Raw genomic sequence first — 24629 nt, 5'->3', positions numbered from 1 at the left:
TCCAAGATGTAGGTGACTTTGTTTCTTCAGTAGAACACAAATGATGATTTTTAACTCCAACCGTTGTATAATGTGGGTCAATGGGAACTTCTTTTATAAGAGTAAATAAAACTTGCTTAGACAAATCCAAATGAAACCCTGCGGCTCATGACGACACATTGATGTCCTAAGACACAAAACGATCGGTTTGTGCGAGAAACCGAACAGTATTTATATCATTTTTTACCTCTAATACACCACTATTTCCAACTGCATTCAGCATTCGTTTAGTGAGGTCTGATCGCGCTCTGACAACGGCTGTGATGTCTGACATTAACACCCGCCAACCCGCCAAATGCGGGTAGATTTCAGCTGTGGCGGGTAAAACAGCCACTCCCACTAGCCACTTTGGCGGGTTGAATATAATTTCAGTTTACAGCCAAATGATCGTCGAAGATCGCCGTAGCACAAAATTTCAATCCAATCACACAATTCGTTATTTACGTGCAGTTAGTGAAGGAGGGATAGGCGGAATTGCGCTGAATAACACACAACAGAAGCGCTCTCTCTCTGTCGCGCGCAAGATCAGTTCTCCTCGCGCCTGAATAGTCAAATACACGTGCACACAGATGTCTAAATGTCCATCGTGTGGAGTACCTCGCGTGAATACAGTCGGTTATGGCTTAAGTGGACGTAAACAGGTGGGTAATAACTGAATATGCGTCAGTTACGTCCATGCATTCAGCAGCCCAATTAAATAGGCCTACCTGTCTGTTAATATTAAACAACAAAATATGTTAATTAAATGTAGACTATATGTTAAATAAACCTACTGTATCTGAAAAAAGATTATTTTTAATTTACTATTGTTTTTGTAATTTGCTTCTTTGTTCTTTTATATAGCCTAACACAAATAACTTATCTCATATTTGCCCATGCTCATATTGTCCACCTCTTGCCCACCTGTACATACCAGCTGATATACAATGTAGTCTTGATTTCGGTGGTCAATCTGCATTTAAAAGTTTGAAAGGGTTTTAAATCTTCTAAATCAAGTAAAATGACTCAAAATAAAGTAATTTAAGCATAACAAAGTCAACTTTAATCATATAAAATGTAATTTACCAACATCAAAATTTTGGCCAGTTAAAATGCTGAGTGGCTAGTAACTTTGAAAAACAACTAGCCACAGTGGCTGGTGAACAAAAAAGTTAATGTCAAGCCCTGCTCGCGCATATACTTCAATGAGTGCTAGACATCACTTCCGCTGTCAGAAAAAAAATCAGATCTCAGAAAAAGGAATATTCCAGGTTCAACACTTTAGTTTACACTTTCAGTTGAATGGGACCAATTTTGGAGGATTTAAAATATGATGCTTATATTGTAATGTCTTTCATTAATACTTCTGTTAAAACATATATATTGCACTGTAAAGTTGTTATTATTTGCATTTTTTTAGGCCTCATTGTCTTCCATTATAATTGCCTCAGTGTAACTGTTTTTTTTAGTTGAAAGAAAGTTGAAATTCCTTATATTCCTAATCTGATATTCCTAAATTCCTGATCTACATTAGCGCTGTTGATTTAAATTAACTTGCGCTAAACCTGGAATATTCCTTTAACTAAAAGCTTGTAGCCGATCTTGAATTCTGAACCATTTTTGTCAGTCCCAGATCTATTTCACAGAGCAAGTCAACATTTTTGGTCCTCTACAGAAGGTTGTATATGTGCTGCTGGAATATCTGGAAAAACCCTAACCTGCATTCTTAACTTTGCTGCTCTAAAAGATTTTTACATCACCTATTTATGTCAGAATCTGGTTTAACCAAATGAATCTGCACAATAGCCTGAATGGAGAAAGAGCTTAAGAGGAGTGATTTATTTGATGTGTAATCCTGCAGAGCTCCTCACCGACTGTACAAGTTTGCTGTACTTTCTGCATCTGTGCTATACAGTACACATGTTATTTGCCAAGCTTTAAATGCAGCATTCAATTTTATAAATTATATGACAAAATATAACAAAACATTCCTGGTCTGTCTCTTTATCCACCAAGGGGTCCTTGGCTTGCAAAAGGTTGAATTGGTAATAAATTAGATTCAGTAATCCTTGAGAGGACAGATATACAAATATAGTCTTGTCCTGTCTTGAAATGAACTGTTGTCCTCAGACAGCCAGAGATAAACAACATAAAGACCCTTTGTAAAGCAGCTCTTCATTGAGTTACACTAAAGCATGCAATGAAATCTCATTTCTCAAGTATTTCTGCCATTACCTTAAAGAACCTTCACCTTCACAGCTGCGTGGGCAACCAATTTGATCATATACTTATAACCACATTATTGCATTAATGATAAAGAGCTTCAGTTTATTCCAAAAGGAGTTTTTTTGTAAGCAATTACTATGACTGACATTAGTCTTAGTGGTAATTTCACTTCAATAGAACATCAATCATTGTAAAATGTCACATTCAGATATCAGAATATGCAGATATGCCCTAAAATGTCCAAATAACTGGAAAAGAGAAATTATGCATGAAAGAGCATTCTTTTTTTGTCCATTTACACTTAAAGAGTACCTGGTTTTTACATTTTTTTGTAACTTTCTTTAGTGTGTAAATTTGCTGTTTGAGCATGAGAAGGATCTGCAAAGTTAAAAAGCTCAAAGTTTCTCCAAAGGGAGTTATTTTCTATATCAGTGCGCACTGTTTCTGAACTCCCCGAAATGGCTTGATTGCAGTCTTGAGTTTTTTTCCGGGAACGAACACGTCACAATATTCCTCATTTAAATAATTCACTCACGGTATAACCAAAATAAAGGGGCGGGGCCTGGTTGTGTTAAAATGGACTATTCTTATTTTTTTATGGAATATTGTAGTATTTATTATAAATAATTTATCCGTGCACATCATTACTTTTTTTTTAATTCATGTGCCCTCGTAATCTTTAATCAAAAACATTAATCTCCCCTCCCCCTCAAAATGACTCATCATCTCTTCCTGTCACATGCTGTGACTCGAGGGCGGAGCTATCTGCAACTGCCAGTATAAACTTCCATAGGAATGAACCGAAAACGCTCGCTCTTCTCCTCTCGCTCCACACCTGCGACACACACCTTCAGTTAGTCAGTCTCTCTCACTGTTTAGTGCCACTGACCGTCCTTGCCTCGCATCCTCCCACTTTATTTATAGAGGATGACGACAATTCCTCAATAAATAAAGTTCTTACAGTAACGTGAGAAATCCCCCACAAATGCCTGCAAACAATCATTCAGATCTGCCTCCATTTTGTTAGCAATGCCCAACTTCCAACGATCCAATCAATTCCCGAAGGACAAAATCAAGTCCCGCCCTCTCATTTCAGACACCGTTTCACTTGGACAGATGTCACAGTAGAGAAGAAAAGACCATCGCTACTTCTGTTTCATGCCAATTTTAAGTTAGTAGTGTGTTTAAACTCAAGCTTATGGTAAGGGGGGTTACGTTTCCGAAACATGCTCGAAGAGGTTGACCAATCACAACACACAGTTCCAGATGACCAATCAGAGTGCACTGCACTTTTCAGAAGGAGGGGCTTCATAGAGACAGGAACTAAATAGAGTGCCTCAGGGATGATGCGTTTTATAGGCCAACCCGGAAGTTAGCGGCGCACGGGTTCACTCGGTTGAAAGCCTATGCATTTTTCCCATAGACTTTTGGAAAATTGCAAAAAATAAACTCTGTGTTTAACTAAGGGTTATGACACTTACACGTTTTGTCTATCAAGATAATCTTTACAAGTTAAAACAACATAAATACATTTTGAAGCCTAAATAAAGTGGTCAGATATAAAAAGCTAACAGTAGGCTATACACGGACTACAGCACACCATGGTCGTGGATCAACGTCGTCGTCACCACCAAGCTTCCTCAAACTGTATTTAAAAAAAAACGTTATTTAAAAACATGCTCGCTGATTATGATCTGTGCTGTGTATGAATACTTATCCACTTTTTCATGAGAAATGCTGTCCAAATGTCCTGTTTGTCATGATGACGTCTAAAGTCCCCACCAAAGGAAGTAGTCCCTTTTAGCAATTTGTTAGCAACCGCCGTTTTTAAGACACAGTAAAAGTTTAAAAAATCACAAGCGGGTTATAACTGGTGTGTTTTATGTCATAGATCAAAACGTGAAAATATTTAGAGGCTTTGTTAACCACAGACCTTATTTCAGGCGATTTAGCAAAAACCCATTAAAAAAAAACCATAGACTTTACGGCGCTGGAACCGGAAGTCCTAAAATGCTAACTCGCTTCCGGGTTTTGCCTACAAAAATGCGTCATCCCTGAGGTACTCTATAGGGTTGCATTTCTCATAAAACGACATAACTCGCATCTTAACACATTGCATTGTTGATGAAATCAACTAGCTAGTCACGACTGTTTCCTGAAACTGTATTGGTGCAAAATTGTCGTTCAACCATGTTGATTAATGATGTCATACAAGTGGTGGAGAACAACTTCTTTTAATTAATCAGTTTGAGATCGAATTAATGCCAGATTGTTTGCTATTAATTACAGACAGGGCATCTGAGGATTAATTATCTTTTTTCTCAGAGTTATTTTGCTTCATTTCCAGATTCAGTCATAGGCTCCTTCTTACATACTATATCATACGGAGCCCCGCGCATGACATACAAGAAAAAAAAAATAAATTGTGCGCACGATTTACTAATTCGTTCCCTCGATTTACTATAACGTGCACACGATTTACTAATTCTTTCCCTCGATTTATAAATCATGCGCATGATTTATAAATCGAGGGAACGAAATAGTAAATCGTGTGCACGTTATAGTAAATCGAGGGAACGAATTAGTAAATCGAGGGAACGAATTAGTAAATTGTGCGCACGATTTAGCCTACTTTTTTTCCTGCATGTCATGTCCAGGGCTCCGTAATATATCACACGCATATGCACACTCTTAAAAAAACGGTGCTTTAAATCTCTTGACAAACTAAAAGAGGTAAATGAAATATGTATATATTCAAAATATGTATATATTCAAAAATGCCAGCTTGCTTATTTTGCTCAAGATAAGGATTTGTCCATATGGCATACAAACAAGAAACTATGTTTTTAACCAAAGAGCAGTAGATAGTTCCAATCAAACAACTTTGCAAAGATTCTGGAAACACTGACTCGTTGAACTATGCTGATAAAGACACAACTTGCAACCATAGTTGGCCAGTGTTTTTGGGAAATCTACCAGAGAGTGTTACTGACAGACTGGAAGAGAGGTGCTGCAACAGTGTAAAATATGTGAAAAATAATGGGGGGTTTTAAACATTCAAACATGAAAACCCTTTCTTGTAGACCCCCAAAACAAAATCAACACTTTGTAAAAGGCCATAATATGGCTTCTTTAAATACTTATGAACACCTGTGAACCAATTTTAGTGTTTAGAGTGGATTGTTATGCAGAATAAGGACAAACACATGACCTGCTATGGTCTCTGTTATGTACGTCTCTGAGTCACTGAGCCTACACACACACACACACACACACACACACACACACACACACACACACACACACACACAGAGAGAGAGACAGACAGAGGTCTTAGACTGATATCACAGGGTGAGTTGAGGACAGAGTGATGTCAACACTTACTCATCACCCTCAGTTGATCGTGCATATTGTATAAGCCTGCAAGTAAACTCAGCTCAGTCTGATCAATATGCACAAATAAATAATAAGAGGGTTGTGCTTTTATTTATTTTTTTCCCCCTCATTTTTGAAACACTGTATTACAAGCCTTGGCTCTGGACATGCAAGCCAAGTTAATTAACCAGTATGCCAAAGACTCCAGTTCATTGTCAACAGATCTGTCTGATACCAGAGGAAGGTAAAATAATGTGGGGTTGGAATAACATGGAGTGAATAAATGATGACAAAATATTTTGATGAACTTTCTCCTAAAATCACCATGAAATCAAAATTGACAATTCATATTTTTTATGGAATTTAGCTGTTTCACTCAAACGTCACAAAAGAAAAGAAAAGACTATCGCAACTTCCGTTTCATGCTGACTTAAGTGCTGTTGTGTTGCATTAGATGAGCTGTTATGCAAAGGCTGTAGAGTGACCTTATACTTCCTGCCTCCCTGCTTCCTCCCTGTCTTTCACTACGGGTCGCTGATCCTTGTTTAACAGCATAATTTTCTTCACAGTGATCTTATTAGACACAGCAATGTCAAACCATATTACTCATATTAAAATTTTGAATATGCCTCAGAGCTGAGGACAAGATGTTAATTCTATTTCTACCATTACAAAGTGGTATCAGTGGTTAACAACAGTGTTGGGGAAAGTTACTTTTAAAAGTAAAATCCATTACAATATTGTGTTAGTCCCTAAAAATGTAACTAATTGTGGTACTTACTTTTTATGATGAGTAATATGTTACATTACTTTTGTGTCTGTGTTTTGTTTTCTCATCTGGGCTGGGCTTGCTTGCTTGGTTTTAATAGCAAAAAAAAAAACAAAAAAAAAAAAAGTAAATATTATATTTTACTTTATTTAGCAAGCATGCAACCATATCATAGAAGGAAAAAAACATTTACAGCCAATACAGGCTATTTACCATGGGAAAATATAATTTTAAACCTTTTTAACAGTTATAGCCCCACCTATGGTCCGATCTGCTTCTTTAGAATCACGTGCCGCATGTGCTCACGTAATGATGCAAAGTTTTGTGTTTTTCATTTAGGAATGATAGGCTTTTGGTTAGACTTTTAAAATGACATTGCTATAGCTATCCAAAGGCCAAAGTTCAAAATTTTTTTGATAACTATTGATCTAGAGAGTCCCGAGATTTGTGCCGCAGTGGTTTAATCGAGGTTGAGACAAAAACCTAGGACTAGTTCAGCAAAGTTTGGTTTTTGAAATAATCTCTAATATTTAAAGAACGATTCGATGGACAGTGGTGGTCCTAGAGGCAAAGTTGCTCAGAATGAGGAGTTTTACCATGGTACAAAAGTCGTGGGAGTCAATCAATCGTGCAATCAAACAGGCCCAGCGAGTTTCGTTCCGATAGGCCTCCGTTAACCTTGTCTGATAGCTGCTCAAACTTCAGTGGCCGATGGTGGATGTTTTTTGAGATGTGTCAGCGTCCTCATAGACAGTCATGGCCTCTCGGATGAAGACACCGCATGCCAATTTTCAAATCGATCGGACTAACGGTGGAGTAGTTATAGCCTTTTTCCTGTTTTTTTCCTGTTATATCACCACCAAGTGGTCAGTCGCTGCGTTCTTTTTGACACGACCACAGAATGAGCTCTTATATAGGTGTGCTGATTTTGGTGACAATATCTCATTCCATTCATGAGTTATAGCCATTTTAGTAAAAGTGGCTACACCCAACGTTTTGGCAGCCCTTAGGGACCGTGAAATGGAATTTCAACTTTTTTTGATAACTATTGACAATCAGACTCCAGAGTATCTTGCTGCACTGGTTTGGTTCCGATCGGGTCAAAAACGTAGGACTAGTTCGCACAAGAAGGTTTTTCTAAAGGTCCAAAATACCTGAAAATTCGAACTGTTTAGGCATTATGAGGCATTTCGTACTTTTGACGACTGTAGCGGCGCCTCCATCAGGCCAATTTGGACGAGCCTTGGTGATGTTGTAGATGGTGTGAGTACTACCAGCCCTCAAAGTTGCAACTCTCTACGACTTACGCTTTGGTCTGCCCGATCACTTCTTCTGTGCTGTCATTCTGGATCGCAGAAGAATGGGAAAGTTCAACACTCTTTAGCAATAAAAAAAAAAAAATGTGAAAAATCACAAATGTGATGTTTAACTAAAATAATTTTTGCATATTTGGATCATCAAAGGTCAGCAGCAAAGACACTGGTTAATAAAGTGATATTAAATACATAAAGTATATTTGTGTAATTTTGTTAATTATTGCAGGTTTCCGTTAAATTCTGAGTTTGCATTTCACTGCTTTTATTCATTTTGAGAATAATAAATCTGTTTTTGTGCAAGTGAGATGAGAAAATGCCTGCTCACATGTAGAGCTACAATAAGCGTCATGTTCACACAGCACACACAACACCTACACTTCTGATTTCTCTCAACATGGGGAAAGGAAAGGTATCAGTCAATAAATGGGAAAAAAGTAACTTATGTTACTAATTTTAAAAAGTAACTTTTTGTTGTAAATTTAAAAGTAATGCGTTACCAATTACTTTACTAGTAAAAGAGTAAACTGATTACATAACTCGCATTACTTACCTAATCTCTTACCTCCACCACTGGTTAACAATGCCACTGGAATAACATGAGAACATACTAACTGAGAGTAGACGTAGACAGTAGATGTATTTCTAATTGAGAATGTACTGAGATGTCTTGAAAATTGTTTACTACTGGGAATGAATTGCAATTTGTCCTCAAAGTATAATTTATTAAAGACATATTTTCATTGACAAACAAGCAGTGTTTAAAAAAATCCCATCAATCTTTAATTTTCTGCCCAGGAATATATTCTAATTAGCTCTGCTAAATTGTTATTTGGTAACAGTCTGCTGCCTTCTAGCTTATTCCTGCTTTGCCGCTCAAACAGGTATAACACAATGCAGCCCCACAATGCATTGTGTCCTCAGATGCCCTCTAATGATGACATATGTGTGACGTGTGTCTGACGCTCAAAACATAACCCGGGCTAATCCCAGGCTACTTAATCTCAGTCGTACCCCCCCCCCCCCCCCCAAACAGGTTTAACATCGTAAACCAACTGTAGCCTTACTATGGCCAACAGATCTCCTTGTTTATGTGTTTATAATGTGCATGGTTTGAGGTGCTTGTGGTAACTGTGGGTCTTTATGTGTGTGTTTTGTAAATATATAGATTAATTATGAATATGTATATACTTTTTGATTCACATTTATCCAGTGCACTGGAGCAGTATCTGCACGGACGCCATGCCATCTGTTGGTTGGAAATGACACATACAGAAAGGACAGAATTGCAGTTGCTTTATTATTGAATAAGATCAAATAATTAGATTATATATTCAATAAAACACTAAATGCTTCACAAAAACATTAACATTATTATAAAAAGCAAAATATATTTGTTTTTGTCTTTATGGTATTTTGTTATATAAATAGCGATATTACCATTACACATGAAGACTTTTATGACTTTTGGTAACATTTAAAATGCCACAGAACTTCCACACTAGGATAACAGACAATAAATTAGATGTAAATAGTAAATCAAAATTATAAAATAATACAATGCTCACAGCTGAACAGCAACATTTTTTTTATATATATATAATTTTCTGTTAAAATCACACTTTAAGCTACATACATTTCTGCATATTTATGTACATGAACTAATTCCACTTCATATTTGTCAGGAATTTCCTTTATGGAACATTACAACAATGTCCTGCCAGTTAACTATTTTACTTTCTGAAAAATGTTTTGCTTTTTATTTCCCTTTTCACAGTAATCCATTTTTGATGGGTGGATTTCAATAGATTCTTTACAGTTTCCCAATTCATACAGTTTAGCTAAAGGGTCCAGATTGGAAATAAGTCTGATGTTTTTACTGTAAGTAATTACAAATTTGGAGCTCTGGATTTCAGTGTAAAATCTGCTTATTATTACGGTTTAATTTGAAAAAAAAAAAAAAAAAAAAAATCACCAACTCATCTCCTTTATCACTTAATGAACAGTATGTACATGTCAGTTGTGTGGTCATGTAATAGTGCTAATATACTTTTATGTATACAAAGCTGAACACAGGTCCTCTCAAATGCCCTCATGGACTAACCTCTGTGTGTACGCATTTGTATTTTTCTGTTTCGTTTGTGTTTGCCCTCACACGTGTCTCTTCATGTGTAATGCCAGGTGGTCGGACCGACTGAAGGCTCTGTGGCACAGCATACACTCATATGGCTTCTGTCCCGTGTGTTTTCGGAAGTGTCTTGTCAGCTCATCCGAACGGGCGAACTTCCACCCGCAACCATCCCATGTGCAGTGGTAGGGTTTTTCACCTGAGGACATAAAGGAAGGTAAAGTAATGTAAGAAAGTAAAGAAATGGGCTGCATTTCTACACAGTTTACATATTCTTTATATTTTGCTTTGTTTTTTTGTCTGTGAAATTCTGTTCACAGTGTCTGTACACATTTTCAGTGCATTCTGTGCAATCATTTGCAGAGGCTGCAATTTAATTAAATTTTTTACATAATGGTCTGTAGTGGTATAATCTACTACAGAAAACTCCGCCCCTGAAAGGCTGTAATTGGATGCTTTATAAGTCAGGCAGATGGTCTTTTTCTCTAAAGGTGAAGTCAAACTATAGGCTTTGAGCATATGAAATAAATTCAGACAACACAATGAATATCGGCAACAGGATATGATGTCACACTCTATGGTTTGCAGGCGTTTGAATGGAAGCCAATGAGAGCCAGTGTTGTTATTGTTGAACTAAAGCTCAAACATGGTTTTCATTAATTGAAATAAAGTGGAAATTAAATAAAAAAAAATATATATACTCTTTTAAAATTAGAAATACAAAATACTTGCCTTGGCAACTAACTAAGGTACTAAAATTACTAAAACTGAAACAGCCTAAGTTAAAGCTACATATAGAACCAACCTACAGCCTATACCTACATATCATATTAACATATAAATAATATTAAAATGGCTAGAATTACCTGTAGTGAAGCCATAATCGAAAGTCTGGAGATGCAAGCAAGGCTATTTTCTACTAAAAATTAATTTATTGTAGGATTTGTTGTTGCAGATTTGTAGTTAAAAACATGCCATTCTATAATGTTAAGGCCTTAAACATGGACATAATGGTGCTTTTCAGATTACCTGTGTGTGTACGGAGGTGTGCTTTGAGATGAGAGCTCTTGGTGTAAGTCTTATTGCAGCCTGGGTATTCACAACTGTGTACCGTGGCTTTCCTCTTCACCACCCCTCTCCGAATGCGCTTCCCCTCCAGACCTGCAGGTGGCACTGTGGAGTCAGGCACCATGGTCTGTGTGGACAGATAGTGGTTGCTTGGCTGCCTGTGGACGTAGTTCACTTGTTGTTGGTAGAGTCTCGGGTGTGAGTAGTTTTGGATGAAGTTATAGTGATGGTGTGGAGGAAAGACCAGTGCGTCCATAGCGATCCCAGACGCTTGGACAAATTTGGAGTCGGTGAAGGGTATCAGAGGTGCAGGCTGAGGGTAGTGTCCAAAATCCCACGACTTCATCTTCCCCATGCTGTTTCTCTCATTTTCTCTGTCCAAGTCATTAGCAACAGGGAAACTACTAAACTGATGGGGGATTTCTGGTTGTGAGAATGATTTCCCCGTTTGCTGCTGCTGTTCCAAATATCCTCCGTTAAAGATGTCAGGCAGTGAGGAACTTAAAGTTGCTTCATGAGGAAGCAGCTCAGCCAGTGAACTTGTAACAGACACTTGGTGTCTATTTGATCTTGTCTGGTCCCTCGGTCCATTCAACTCTTGGACCTGGTAAAGATCAGGATTGTGAACCTGGTCCTGCAGCGCTGGCCGTTGGGGAGTGTAGTTTTGAGAGTTGGACCGTTCAGGTGATGCACTGCCCCAGTCAGACAGCAGGAACTCCATATCCCAGCATCCCTCACTATCATCATGGTCTTCATCTGTCAGAAACTGTGAAGGTTTGTAGTTGCTGTTGCTTTGGTGTAGATCCTTGCAGTCCAGATCCAAACAGCCTTTTTCAAACTTCCAAGCCTTCAGAGTCATCAGATATTATAAAATTGATTGATTTACATTTATTGATGAACTATTTTTCAATTGTGCAATCAGATATGTAAAAAAAAAAAGATCTCTTTTAGGTGATGTATTGGAGATGCGAGTAGGGTTTTAGTTGCATTTTTATATTATACACTCGTGCTTAGTATAAAACTAGTCATCTGTCATAATGGAAAATGAATTCATAAGATCAAAGTCACTGTATCAAAATGAACAATTACAGTTATGATAACCTTAAAAAAGCAGTAATTTATCCAAGTTTGTTCAAGATAAAATGTGAGATAACAAACATACCTTCATGTTTTCAGAGGCGTTGCAGAAGTTTGAAAACGAAGGCAATACGGCTTGAGTCACAGCCATCCGTTTGGTGCCCTTACAGCATTTATTAGATACAGAAATAATTTTCTAATGTCGCCAAAAGAGGCTAAAATATACGGGAAGAACAAAGGGAAGGAACCCAGAACTTAGTGTTAAATTCAAAAGATATTTACAAAAAATAAAGTTCACAGTGGCATTAATGCTGCTGTCTCTTTCCCCTTCTTTCTTTCCCCCTCTCTTTTTCCCTCTATCAGTGATAAACTTACGTTTAAGACCCCTGACAGTTGTGATTGTGGGTGGAGTTCAAATTTGAGCCTAGAATTTTGAAAGTGCATAGCAATTTAGTAAGTTAAACTCAACTAAATTAACAGAATGAAGCAATGTGGCCAATAAACTAAACAACATATTATTTTATCTTATTGCCTATTTAATTAACCATTTGTAAAATACATGTTAATACAAAAATATCCCTGCTATGGCTGTTGACTGTTTCTGAGGGCCTTTTAAACTTAAATGAAAGAAATAGTAATAATGCAGTTGTTAATAATATATTATACATACAGTAGTTTAATCAGCTAATAATGATCATTAACTAAAATTTAAAACATGTAAAATAATATTTAAAATAAAATAAAAGGAATTAAATTAAATAGAAATAAAAAATAATTTCAAGTAATGATAATTAGTATTGTAAAAAATTCAATGTTATTGAATGCTCAAAATAGTATAAGAAAGTAGTGTAAACTACTATATATGCTGACGTTGAAAGCTAAGATAAGTAGAACATTGTTTGCAGACAGTGAAATATACAATGTCTACATTTACTCTCAGAATTTCATGCGATACATCTCTCCTGAAACACACGGCACACATAAACTCCGTTCAGTGTCTGTACGAGTGTGCAATTCTCAGAAGGCCGGTGTTCAGTAGGTGATTATGTTCTGGAGAGCAGTTATCAGTGTGCTTAGGCTGATGAGAGGCCTCCTGTCCTGTGTGAGATAATAGAGCTCTGGGTCCCTCTGATGCCTCTTTCGCCATAGATAACAGCACATACACACATTTACAACGTCAAACCTCGCTGCTGAGTTGCCTTTGTTGAAAGCAACTGCACTGACTCATTTGAATGGGAATACATCATTTTCCTACGCAGTTTTTTGCTTGTGAGAACAATCAAACAGGGTAAGGTCGCTCAAATGAGTGGCTAAGTAAACACAAGCAGATCAGTAATGTCAGTAAGGTCTTGAAATCCGACTCTGTTGGTCTGTTGACTCATCTTGAGTCTGCAAGATGAACTGGAGCACAGCCTTTGTGAAAGAATCAGACAGAATATAGCAAAAATGTCCTTTGGTTAATATCTACCTGATTGCAGGCATGTGTTTAGCCTAATTTATTACTCAAAAAAAGACATCTTCACAGGTGGTATCTCATAAAGCTGGTTGAGAGAATTCCTACAGTTTGCACAGCTGTGATCTGAGCAAGAGTGGCTACTTTGTGGAAGCTAAAGTATAAGAGAGTTTTGGTTTTATTAACATATTTTGATCACTATGAAAATACTTCCATTTGTGTTATTTCATGGTTTTTCATGACTTTACTGTTATTCTAAAATGAGGACTATACAAATAATAAATAATATGTAGATTTTTACAAACCTTTCTCTGGAACAGTATATATAGCTGGGTGATATTTTAGAAATTTTTCAGCGGGATTTTCATAAACGTAATTTCTCTAAAAGTAGTTTCAGGATAACTGCATATAGTATATTCTTACACAAGTGATCACAACATCCTCTGCTTGCATTTTGCTTTCTGTTTGTGCATTTAACCACAAGGCTAAATGACTGATTATTTTTAGAGTATCACTGGGTTGTGTGTCATGTGTTGAGTGATCAGATCATTGCCTTATTATTGTGGCAAACAAATTCACATTTTAGAAATAGCCTATAAATGTAATCAAGAGGGTTATTATGAAAGATAAAAGTACTTGTTGATTGTGAAATTTTCATATGAATTGCTTGATGTGACAAAAAGATATTATTTCACGGTCAAAGGTCATTTATGAGATGGTTTAAAGGGGACCTATAATGCCCCCTTTACAAGATGTAATATAAGTCTCTGGTGTCCTCAGAATGTGTCTGTGAAGTTTCAGCTCAAAATACCCCACAGATCATTTATTAATTGCTTGTTAAATTTGCCCCTATTTGGGTGTGAGCAAAACCATGGTGCTTTTGTGTGTGTCCCTTTAAATGCAAATGAGCAGCTTCTCCCGTCCCCCTTTCCAGAAGAGGGTGGAGCTTTAACAGCACACGCTTCGGTTGCTCAACAACAACAAAGCTGGAGAATCTCACGCAGCCAAAATGAGGATTGTCAGTAACGGTGTTCAGACTTACATTGTTCAAACAGCAGTCGGACACTGATGGAGAGACTCAGGAAGAAGTTACAACTTTTAGAATGCAACTGGATGTTTCTGAATGGTTAGTGGATAAATTTATGTATTTGCTGTGGAGTTGATTCAATTCATTGACTAGCATGTGCCATCATGTTAAAGGAACACTCCACTTATTTTGAAAATAGGCTCATTTTCCAACTCACCTAGAGTTAAATAGTTGAGTTTTACCGTTTTCGAATTCGTTCAGCCGATCTCAGGGTCTGAATGGATTCGAAAACGGTAAAACTCAATTGTTTAACTCTAGGGGAGTTGGAAAATGAGCCTATTTTCAAAAAAAGTGGAGTGTTCCTTTAAGCTTTTATGCAAATCCAGCGTTGAATTGATCCACATTTGTGAAGCAGTCCGGCATGGCAACAACACTCTACTACAACAACTCTTTCTCTTCTCTAAAGCATCCCAACATGGCCTCACCCCCTTTGTTGCATGTTCCAGGGGTTTGTGATATGTAATATGTATGTAGGGGTTTGTAAATTTTGGGGTTTGTGATATGACCAACCCGGGAAGAAGCTTGTCATAGTCCCTCCCAGCCGTTTCTTGTAGTCCTTAAAGGGATAGTTCACCCAAAAATGAAAATTCTTTCATCACCTCAAGATGTTCCAAACCCATATGAATTTCTTTTGAACGTACGTATGAATTTTTGGTAACCAAACAGTTGATGGACCCCATTGACTTCTGTAGTATTTTTTTCCATACTATGGAAGTCAATGGGTTCCATCAACTGTTTGGTTACCCATATTCTTCAAAATATCTTCTTTTGTGTTCAGCGGAAGAAATACATTTATGCAGGTTTGGCACAACCTGAGGTTGAGTAAATGATGAAGAAATTTTCATTTTTGGGTGAACTATCCCTTTAAAAAGCGATTTCTTTAAAAGAAAATATCTCCCTTTGCATTGAACTTTGAGCATTGTAACTTTGTAGAATGATGCAGCAACATTACACGCTAACTAAAGTTAAAAAAGTGAAATTATAATCAAGGACCCCTTTAAGTATCAATCCAATAATTTGAAAGTGCTCAATGATTAATAATGACAAAGGGAGAAAAGGCCAAGACAGGACACAGAAATGGCAATAGTTGTTTTTCCTGTCCGTGTGACACTGACAAAACAATCAAATGACCACAGTTCCTCCAGCTGCTGTAAACATGATGTTAGATTTAAAAAAAAAACAATTCTTGCACTTACTATCCTAACCACATGTTCAGGGCTGAGAGGAACAAATAAAACCATATTGGTCGAACCAACTGGATATTGGGAAGAATGCTTCCTCCTCAATGTCTGTGTGGCTTACGGTCCTGCTTACTTCAGAGCTACACACAAACACACTATAATGGACAGATTTAAAGTGGTTTAGAAGGAGAGGACACATACATAGATGTGCACATGAATTTCCTGTCATTGTCATACTCAGTATTAGTTCACAAGGGCCACTCATGGGAGTGTCGTTCTGCCTTTCTTCTTTGATGTGATGGAAGGATGTGGTTTTCTTAAGCATATGAAACATGTTCGTTGGTGTGTTTAATGCGTGGATGAGGAAGTTTGCGCAAGTGAATGGGAAGGGAGGTTCAGCTAGTGGTAATTTCAAGTCATAAAGACAATTGGTCATAAAAACATATACACAGATCTATAGGATTTCTGAAGCTCTAATAGCTGTGAAGAACCTGGAATATTTGGAGTTCAGCACTGGAAGAATGTCATTGTGTGGGTGTTTCCTCACAGCTTTGATCATCCTCAAGCTGCATTTTAGTGGTAAGTGTGTTCACATTTCATATTTATATTTCAATATGATCACAACATATCGGTCCAACTGTTATCTAAATCATATAGCACATCACAAAATGGTCTTTTTACTGTATATGAAACACTGAGTGTAAACTTAATATCTAAATATGTCTTTTAATTTCAATATTGAGTTGTTTTTAGTCCACATATGGTTGAAATCTCTGCTCTTAATAAATATATAACTGAAGATAGATAGATATAGATATTTAGTCTGATGAAGTAGTGAGATGATCTAGCTGGTTGAGTTGTAATAATATATACCTAATATATTGTATTTCCTTGATCTTTCAGCTTCTGAACACTCTGTCCCGCCAGCTCCAATCCTGACCCAGACAGCTGTCAGAGGCTCATCTCTGGAGTTGATTTGTCAGGCTCCACAGGGTTATGGTGGACTTGTATTTAAACTTTTTAAAATTCGCCAGCAGGTGGACACTGTAGTGCATTCAACAGAACAACAAAGTGCTCACTTTATGCTTAGTGGAAAAGATACAGAGAAAGAGAATCTGTATTGCTGTCAGTATGAAAACAGCATGTACAGTTCCTACATGCAGCCAGAGCCAAATGGTGAGTATTATATTAACTATAAGTAACTTTGCAACTACATGTCAACTAACTCTCATAGAGTATTAGTAGACTGTTAGGTTAGGTTTAGTAGAATAAGTTGATGTAGTTGCAATGTTACTAGTCAGTCAAATGTCTATTGGGGATCATCAATATGAAGCATAAGCAGATATACACTAATGACTGCCAGTTGACATGTAGTAGCAAAGTTACTTATAATTAGTACTAGAATGTCTAAAGTGGACTATTGAAATAAATCTTATCTATTATATTAGATTTCTCTGTGTTAATGATTCTGCATGAATCTGGGACGAATCTCTGTTGGCTGAGGCGCAGGTTTAGTAATGGTACTGTAGTTCACAGCTGCATTGTAGCGGGAAATGTTTGAGGTCATAGAGGTGTGACGGTTAAAGAAACTGCTCTGTCTACCGCGTTAGTAACCACCAAACCAAGCTACTCCACCCAGCAGTGCTTTACATCTTTAGCGTTGTATTTCAATCAGTATGTCAGTATTTCTCTCTCTTGTCTTTAGTTTTGCACACATATATTCTAAAACACTAAGTGGTCTTAACTTTCTTTGTTCTTCTAGACGTAGTTTCTGTCAGTCCCCCACCATCCCCTCACTTGAAGGTGGAGCCCTCCAGTGGGCATGTAATGCCTGGTGAGACATTGTCTTTCCACTGTCAGGCTCCACCTGACCATCAGAAACAGCCCCCAAAGGCTTTCCTCCTGCTCCGGAGAGCCATAGGAACCCCAGGCTCCATGGTTGCCCCAGCCAAGCTGGTGTCTCAGTCCCAGGAAGCTCGCTTCAGTGTGAAGACAATGGGACGGGAGGACAGCGGGGAGTACATCTGCCTCTACCAACTCAAATTACCACAGACGGGACAATTGAACTCCACAGCCAGTCAGCCGGTACATATTACTGTTATAGGTGAGAAGAAAACTATTGGATTGATGCTATTCTGATTACATCTTGTGTCCATATTGTAAAATATCTTGGACTTGATACAACAACTAATGCAAGCAGCACTATTGATCTATGTATGACATTTTCCAAACCCTAGTGAGCTGCCTATTGAGGTAGAATTCCAAGGCATCATAGGTGTATAACTTAATTATATCCTTTAAGGCAGAAAGCAATCTCAAAATGCACAACAGAAAGTTCAGTTACGGCCAGTTTCACTACCTCATGTTCGAACCATAGACTGTAGATCCACTGTAGAAAAATGAAGCCAAATTATCCCAAAAATGACTGTTGACATGATGTCATTTGACTCAATCGCAAGCACAGGTGTCAATCATGATGTTACACCCTGCTTTTATAGCATCAAATAACTAACTAAAACCAAACTTAATGGAGAAACAAACACTTGAACATATGTCAGCATGATAAGAGCTACCTAAAATGACAATTTTTGAAGTGTAATTCGACTTTTTAGTTTGGCTTGCATCCCATTCGATGGGGATTATGTCAAGTCAAGTCAAGTCATCTTCATTTATATTACGCTTTTCACAATACATATTGTTTCAAAGCAGCTTCACAGTGACAAGCAAGGCAATTCTTATTGAGCTAAAGTTGTTTTTTTATTGAATCACTTCCATTGTAAAAATGGTTAATTATTAGTTTAGGGGCCGCTTAAATGACACCTTACCTACTGAAAACCGAATACCTTTAATGCATTCTTGCCATTCATTTATATGTTTAGTCTATAGGTTTGCTTGTTTGAGTGTGTATGTGCGCAGAAGCTTGGTCTTTTTAAAAAGTGATATTTGCCAAATTACTTTACTGGTCCGCATAATACAGAAAAATTAGTTGTGTCCATGGATCTATGCGAACTGGAATAATTTTGATAACGTTTTATCTATACATAGGGATAGGAAAGGGAAATGGGCCTTCGCAGGGGATAGTTTAGTAGAAATGTCAGGGCTGCTTTATCATCATGTCTAGATGCAGGTCCTTCATCTCATCTGGATACGGCCTGGATCTTGCAGGCTGCGGCAAACCTTGGGATAAACTATGTGCGCAGAAGCTTGCGCAGAAGTAATTAGCAAGATTTTAAAGTCTATACAATGTTTAGGGAGCCAATGCAGTGTTGACAGAACCAGGCTAATATGGTCATACTTCCTGGTTCTAGTAAGAACTCTAGCTGCTGCGTTTTGGACCAGCTGTAGTTTGTTTAGCAGGCGAGCAGAACAACCACCCAGTAGATGACTTATACTGTAGCCGTCCACCAGGGGGCTTTCGAAATATTTTGGCTTCACTTTTCAGGATGTGTGGGACACTTGGTTCGAACGCTTATAATAGTATTCATTCAACAGTAGGTGTAAAATACCCGATTGACCTAATATCCTGCTGATATTGTAATATATGACAATGACAACATGGCGGGCCATGGACGTATCATGTTTGGATTGTTTTCATGTTCAAGCAACATGTACTTATATAATTCAAAATAAGTTCCCTATTTAATGCAGTACATACTCTGACAGTATGTAAATTCAGACGCAGCTAGTGAACAAATTCAAGATAGAGGACAAAGAGAAGAGATTTCGATTATAAATACAGGCTAAATAATTTATTCAACATTGAGAAGTATTGATAAAAATAGTTTTTAAGATTAAGAAATGTATTATTTTACCCAAAATTTGTGTGTGATATGTATTTTATGGTTAGAGTATCATACCATTATCTTGGTCAGAAGAGAGAAAGATTTTAAAGTCACTCCCACAGCCGCTGTTTTCCACAGCCAACATAGCAGCATTAAATAGTTTTTTGTAATTTGATGCAAAGGTAATATAATACAAAGTATAGTGTTATAAATGTACAAACATTTTTAAAAAAGAAAAGAAAATATAAACAACTTTTCAGGATTTATGATGCTGAAGACCATTAAAACGCATCATCACTGTCTGTAAAAGGGGTTGGTGCCGTGACCCGGATCAGAGTGAGGTTTAGGGGGGTGAGCTAATAAGAGCTGTGCGAGTAAACCTCACTCACCTGGCCTCAAGAGGCACCCTAGCAACAGACGTTAGAGACTGTGGTCTTTAGCGTCCTTGTTAACGTGCCTGCCTTTCATGCTGGAAACGGCGGTTCAAATCCCTCTCTGAGCAGTGCGAATAGAACGAGAGTTGGTGTCGTGACCCGGATCAGCGTGAGGTTTAGGGGGGTGAGCTAGTAAGAACTGTGCAAGTAAACCTCACTCCCCTGGCCTCAAGAGCTGCCCTAGCAACAAATGCTAAAGGCTGCGGTCTTTAGCATCCTTATTAACGCGCTTGCCTCCCATGCAGAAAACGCAGTTTCGAATCCCTCTCTGAGCGGTGCAAGTAGAATCAGAGGCATTACGTGGGTGCCGTGACCCGGATCGGAGTGAGGTTTAGGGGGGTGAGCTAGTAAGAGCTGTGTGAGTAAACCTCACTCCCCTGGCCTCAAGAGCTGCCCTAGCAACAAATGCTAGAGACTGTGGTCTTTAGCTTCCTTGTTAATGCGCCAGCCTTTCATGCTGGAAACGGCAGTTCAAATCCCTCTCTGAGCGATGCGAATAGAACGAGAGTTGGTGCCGTGACCCGGATCAGAGTGAGGTTTATGGGGGTGAGCTAGTAAGAGATGTGCGAGTAAACCTCACTCCCCTGGCCTCAAGAGGCGCCCTAGCAACAGACGTTAAGGCTGCGGTCTTTAGCGTCCTTGTTAACGCGCCTGCCTCCCATGCCGGAAACGCAGGTACGAATCCTTCTCTGAGTGGTGCAAAATACATCAAAATGGTCACTTAATGTGCAGTCACATTTACCATTTTTCAGCAAATTTTCATGTGCGAAACAATTTCATAGACAAACCACATGATTGGGAATTTTGCATGAGGGTTAAAGATTTCTCCACAAAAATTTCACCAGTTCGCTGTGTAGACCAACAGAATGCTGTTTGATTTGAAAGTGACATTTATGAGAGCTGTGCATCATACATCGCTACCCTATTGACAATAATAGACAATGGACCTTTTTGGCTTATGATATTTCTCTAAAATTTCTCCAATAATTCACTTTATGAAGTTATATGATTCTTTAGATGCTGCCTTGGTAGGCAGTATGCAGAAAAGCATCTGACTAGAGCTTACTAACTTACCTAATTATTGTTTGTGCATGTTTCCTCTCACAGAGCTCCCAGTCCCCACTCTGTCTTTATCCCGAAATGAGGGTCATTTTCTGGAGTGCATGGGGTCACCCTCATATCTACAAGGCTTCTTCTCTTTATTTCGTGTGGGTGTCCTGTCACCTGAGGCGACCCATCAGGCTTCCCTGACCCAATACAGTGTTAGTTTTCCCATACCCACTTATTATGAACATGGTGCACAGTATCAGTGTCAGTACAGCGTGTCACTCGGCAACTCTCGGGCATACTCTAAAATGAGCACGCCAGTACCTCTCCCATGCATTACAGGTGTGTACTGAATATGATACTGTATATCTCATAATGTCATATAAATAAGACCCTAAAATCTGTTTTTATTGCATAATTTTTCAGGATATCACTCATGCACACAGGCCTCTACAGGTAAGACTCAAGTCTCACTATGGGTTTGCCACCATAGTAATGCAGCAAATCTAATATGCCATTCTCTCCTTTTGTTTTCATACATGTCTATGAAAAGGCAGCACAGACATGGCTCTTATTGTTGGCTCTGTGTCTGCGGGTGTTCTGTTCCTCATGGTGGTGTCACTCCTGGGCTTTATCGTGCACAGACATAGTGAGTCTTATTTCAGTTGCTCATAAGTTTACTTTGGTTAAGTCTGGTCTCTCATAAACTGTAATATCCATTCAGTGGTTATTATCTTCTCAATCCGCTTAACCACTGGAACAAAACAAAGTTAAAACACCTGTTGTTTGTTTTTCATTCATGCATGTAATCCTCATTAATATATTGCATTGTAATCATTATCCATTTATTTGCAGTCAAAAATACTTCAGAAAGAAGGAGACAAAGGTGAGACAATACTGAAGAGCGTATCTGATATTTGATTAAAATTACATTTACATTTATTCATTTGGTAGGCATTTTTATCTCAAGTTTCATTCAAAGTGTACATTTGATCTGTTCTCTAAGTCTAGCATTGTGCTCAACCAGTTGAGTTACAGGAATAAAAGTTATTTAAACAATTTCAGTTAAAAATTTGGGGTCAGTAAGATTTGTTTTTAAAAGAAATTAATACTTTGATGCATTAAATTGATCAAAAGTGTCAGTGTAAACATTAATATAATGCTACAGATTTCTATTTAACATTTTTTGAAGTTTTAAAATTTCTGTTTAAAATAAATGTTGTTCTTTAGAACTATAACTTTCCATTCACCAAAGAATAATGAAAAAATCAAACTTTCCACAAAAATATTAAGCAGCGTAACCGTTTTTAACATTGATAATAATACAAAATGTTTCTTGAGCACCAGATCAGCATATTAGAATGATTTCTGAAGGATCATGTGACACTGAAGACTGGAGTAATGATTAAATTATAAATTATAATAAAATAGAAAAAGTCTATTTTAAATTTCAATAATAATTCACAATATTACTGTTTACTATCAAATAAATGCAGTCTTGGTGAGCATAAGAGACTTTTTACAAAAAAAAAAAAAAAATCTTACCAACCCCAAACATTTGAACAGTAGTGCACATTTCTATAATTATTTAACCCTCTACCGCACGCATTATGATAAATCTATAAAAAAAAAAATATTTGACTCTTTTTCTTTTCTTAGAATGGCTTAACTTAAAGTGCTGTAAAAAATTTTTGGAAAAAAATATTATTTTAAGGTACTTTATGATATGTTGCCATATGGCAACAACATACAATAGTGGAAATAACTTAGAATAAGTGTAAGTGTATATAGTTGATATTTTTCCTCAGAAATGTTGTTTGTATTGAATCAATTGGTGCTATTATAAGCTTTAGCAGTAATTATAAACAATACCTTATACTTATTTTCCAACATCTTGTGCTTTTCCATTCTCTTTTGCTGAATAATGCTTTATATTCTTTAAATTTCATTACATTTTTCATGAATATTATTTAAATTGCAAATGTAGACAGTTAAAAACAAATCTAATACTGTTCATCATGTATCATAAAACATTGACATAAAACCAAAAACATTGCAGTTCATGGTGATGGCAGATCTCTGATATGATTTAATCCATAATACAAATGCCATGGCAGTCCTTAACATACGACTAATCAACATTATATCACTAGCATTAATGTTTTGTTATAGCTTAACAGACTGCAGCTAACTTTTGCTAGCTAACTAACCTATTATAATAATGGCATTCCATTATTGTGCAGCGTTGCCATATGGCAACACAGACATTTTCTTGATTTACCAAAAACTAATTTCATAAAAACTTTTTTGAGTGGTGAATATGTCATCATACCTTACCTGAGATGATGTTAAAAATTTTTTTGTGAATGTGACATGGGCGGGTCCTTGTTTGTTACTGACGTTTTAGTTTGTTTTCAGCAACTACCGACAAGAGACAGCAGTCTGTCAGATATCGCGTCACAGAAACAAATTGCATGTGATGTGATTTAACCAAAGCACATCATTGGCTAAACTAAGGTCTTCTCTTACCAACAAAAAAAAAAAAACTAGAATGTTCTCTTAAAGAGACGGTGGCAAGGAAATGAACACAAAGAGTATGTTGCCATATGGCAACACTATGCGGTAGAGGGTTAAATATAAGTATTTATATGAATATTTAAAACACTTATGTAGATAATTATATTATTATGTTATATAATTATAAAGAATGTTATAAAATGTAATGTTATAAAAGCAATAACATATATAATAAAACTTTACATAGAGAACAAGAAAAATTCTGGCAACGTGTTCACTCCAAAGATCATATTGTTGGTAAGTCATTGTGACAATTTCTTCAAAGCAATTAAATTTTCATCCATTCCCTACTGCACATACAGTATTTTCCCCATTATTACATCTTAAGCACCATACATATCTGAAGTTTATTGATTTTCTCTCACAATGGACTTATTTTTTCCTCAGACCTCACTCTGCAGCGTGTTGACATTGGATCTGAGGTAATAATGAACCATTTCAAACCTTCTCTTGTGATTTCCTTTTCAAAAGGCCCACTACAGTAGTATCTCATATCATGCTCCAGTACTAAAGTTACCAGCATGCTGATTTGTTTAGACAGAATGGAGAGAGGAACAATGAGATCACAGAATAAGATCTCTTTACATCATGCAGCGTTTTCCAACATCCTGTTGCATTATGTCCGCTGTTAGAAACACTGACTTATCACATCTCTTACAAGTTTTTAATATGAACATGTTTCCAAACTACAGGACATTGGAGGGACGCTTAGAGGAAGACCCACAGATTCAGAGCCTATCTATGACAGTCCCATGACAACCTTTATGGACCCTTCATTTTACTGATATCTATTTATCTGTCCGTCTGTGTATCTAGTCTGTCTACATTGTAAAACATTTTCACCTGTTTCAAGCTTTACTCAACCATCCTAGGTGTATATTACTTTCTTGTTTCTGATGAAGACAATCGGAGAAATATTAATCAATATCCTGATGCATCCGAGCTTTATAATGGCAGAATGCGTTACCAAACGTGTATGAGCTGAAGAAAGTGTCTCCATCCTCATCCATCCATCATAAATATATTCCACGCAGCTCTGGAGAGTTAATAAAGGTCTTCTGAAGCGAAGCAATGCCTTTGTGTAAAAAAAAAAA

The 24629-nt window shown here is 37.2% G+C and overlaps 2 protein-coding genes across 5 annotated transcripts; one reads left to right on the top strand and one right to left on the bottom strand.

Annotated features, from left to right (window-relative positions):
- Positions 1 to 8765: 8765 nt before the first annotated feature.
- Positions 8766 to 12344, bottom strand: klf1 (Kruppel-like factor 1 (erythroid)). 3 transcript variants are annotated; one of them, XM_048200380.1, is made up of 4 exons: positions 12060 to 12343; positions 10859 to 11744; positions 9806 to 10028; positions 8766 to 8950 (listed from the first exon to the last, which is right to left on the bottom strand). In XM_048200380.1, exons 1-3 carry the CDS (start codon positions 12123 to 12125, stop codon positions 9853 to 9855), a joined length of 1128 nt encoding a protein of 375 aa, XP_048056337.1. In that variant the 5' UTR covers positions 12126 to 12343; the 3' UTR covers positions 8766 to 8950; positions 9806 to 9852. The 3 variants fall into 3 exon arrangements, with proteins under 3 accessions (XP_048056337.1, XP_048056338.1, XP_048056335.1); XM_048200381.1 differs by lacking the exon at positions 8766 to 8950 and having other exon boundaries at positions 9636 to 10028; positions 10859 to 11796; positions 12060 to 12344; XM_048200378.1 differs by lacking the exon at positions 8766 to 8950 and having other exon boundaries at positions 9636 to 10028.
- Positions 12345 to 14844: 2500 nt separating this feature from the next.
- LOC125274190 lies at positions 14845 to 24493 on the top strand. Of its 2 annotated transcripts, XM_048200375.1 has the most exons (10): positions 14847 to 16274; positions 16599 to 16871; positions 17458 to 17799; positions 21019 to 21300; positions 21385 to 21414; positions 21512 to 21607; positions 21814 to 21844; positions 23723 to 23772; positions 23923 to 23957; positions 24228 to 24493. In XM_048200375.1, the coding sequence occupies exons 1-10, from the start codon at positions 16217 to 16219 to the stop codon at positions 24318 to 24320; spliced, it is 1290 nt and encodes a 429-aa protein (XP_048056332.1). In that variant the 5' UTR covers positions 14847 to 16216; the 3' UTR covers positions 24321 to 24493. The 2 variants fall into 2 exon arrangements, with proteins under 2 accessions (XP_048056333.1, XP_048056332.1); XM_048200376.1 differs by lacking the exon at positions 23723 to 23772 and having other exon boundaries at positions 14845 to 16274.
- The last annotated feature ends 136 nt before the right edge of the window (positions 24494 to 24629 follow it).

This window comes from Megalobrama amblycephala, linkage group LG8 (assembly GCF_018812025.1).
Source record: "Megalobrama amblycephala isolate DHTTF-2021 linkage group LG8, ASM1881202v1, whole genome shotgun sequence".
Lineage (NCBI taxonomy): Eukaryota > Metazoa > Chordata > Actinopteri > Cypriniformes > Xenocyprididae > Megalobrama > Megalobrama amblycephala.
This window is presented reverse-complemented; position numbering and strand designations above follow the sequence as displayed.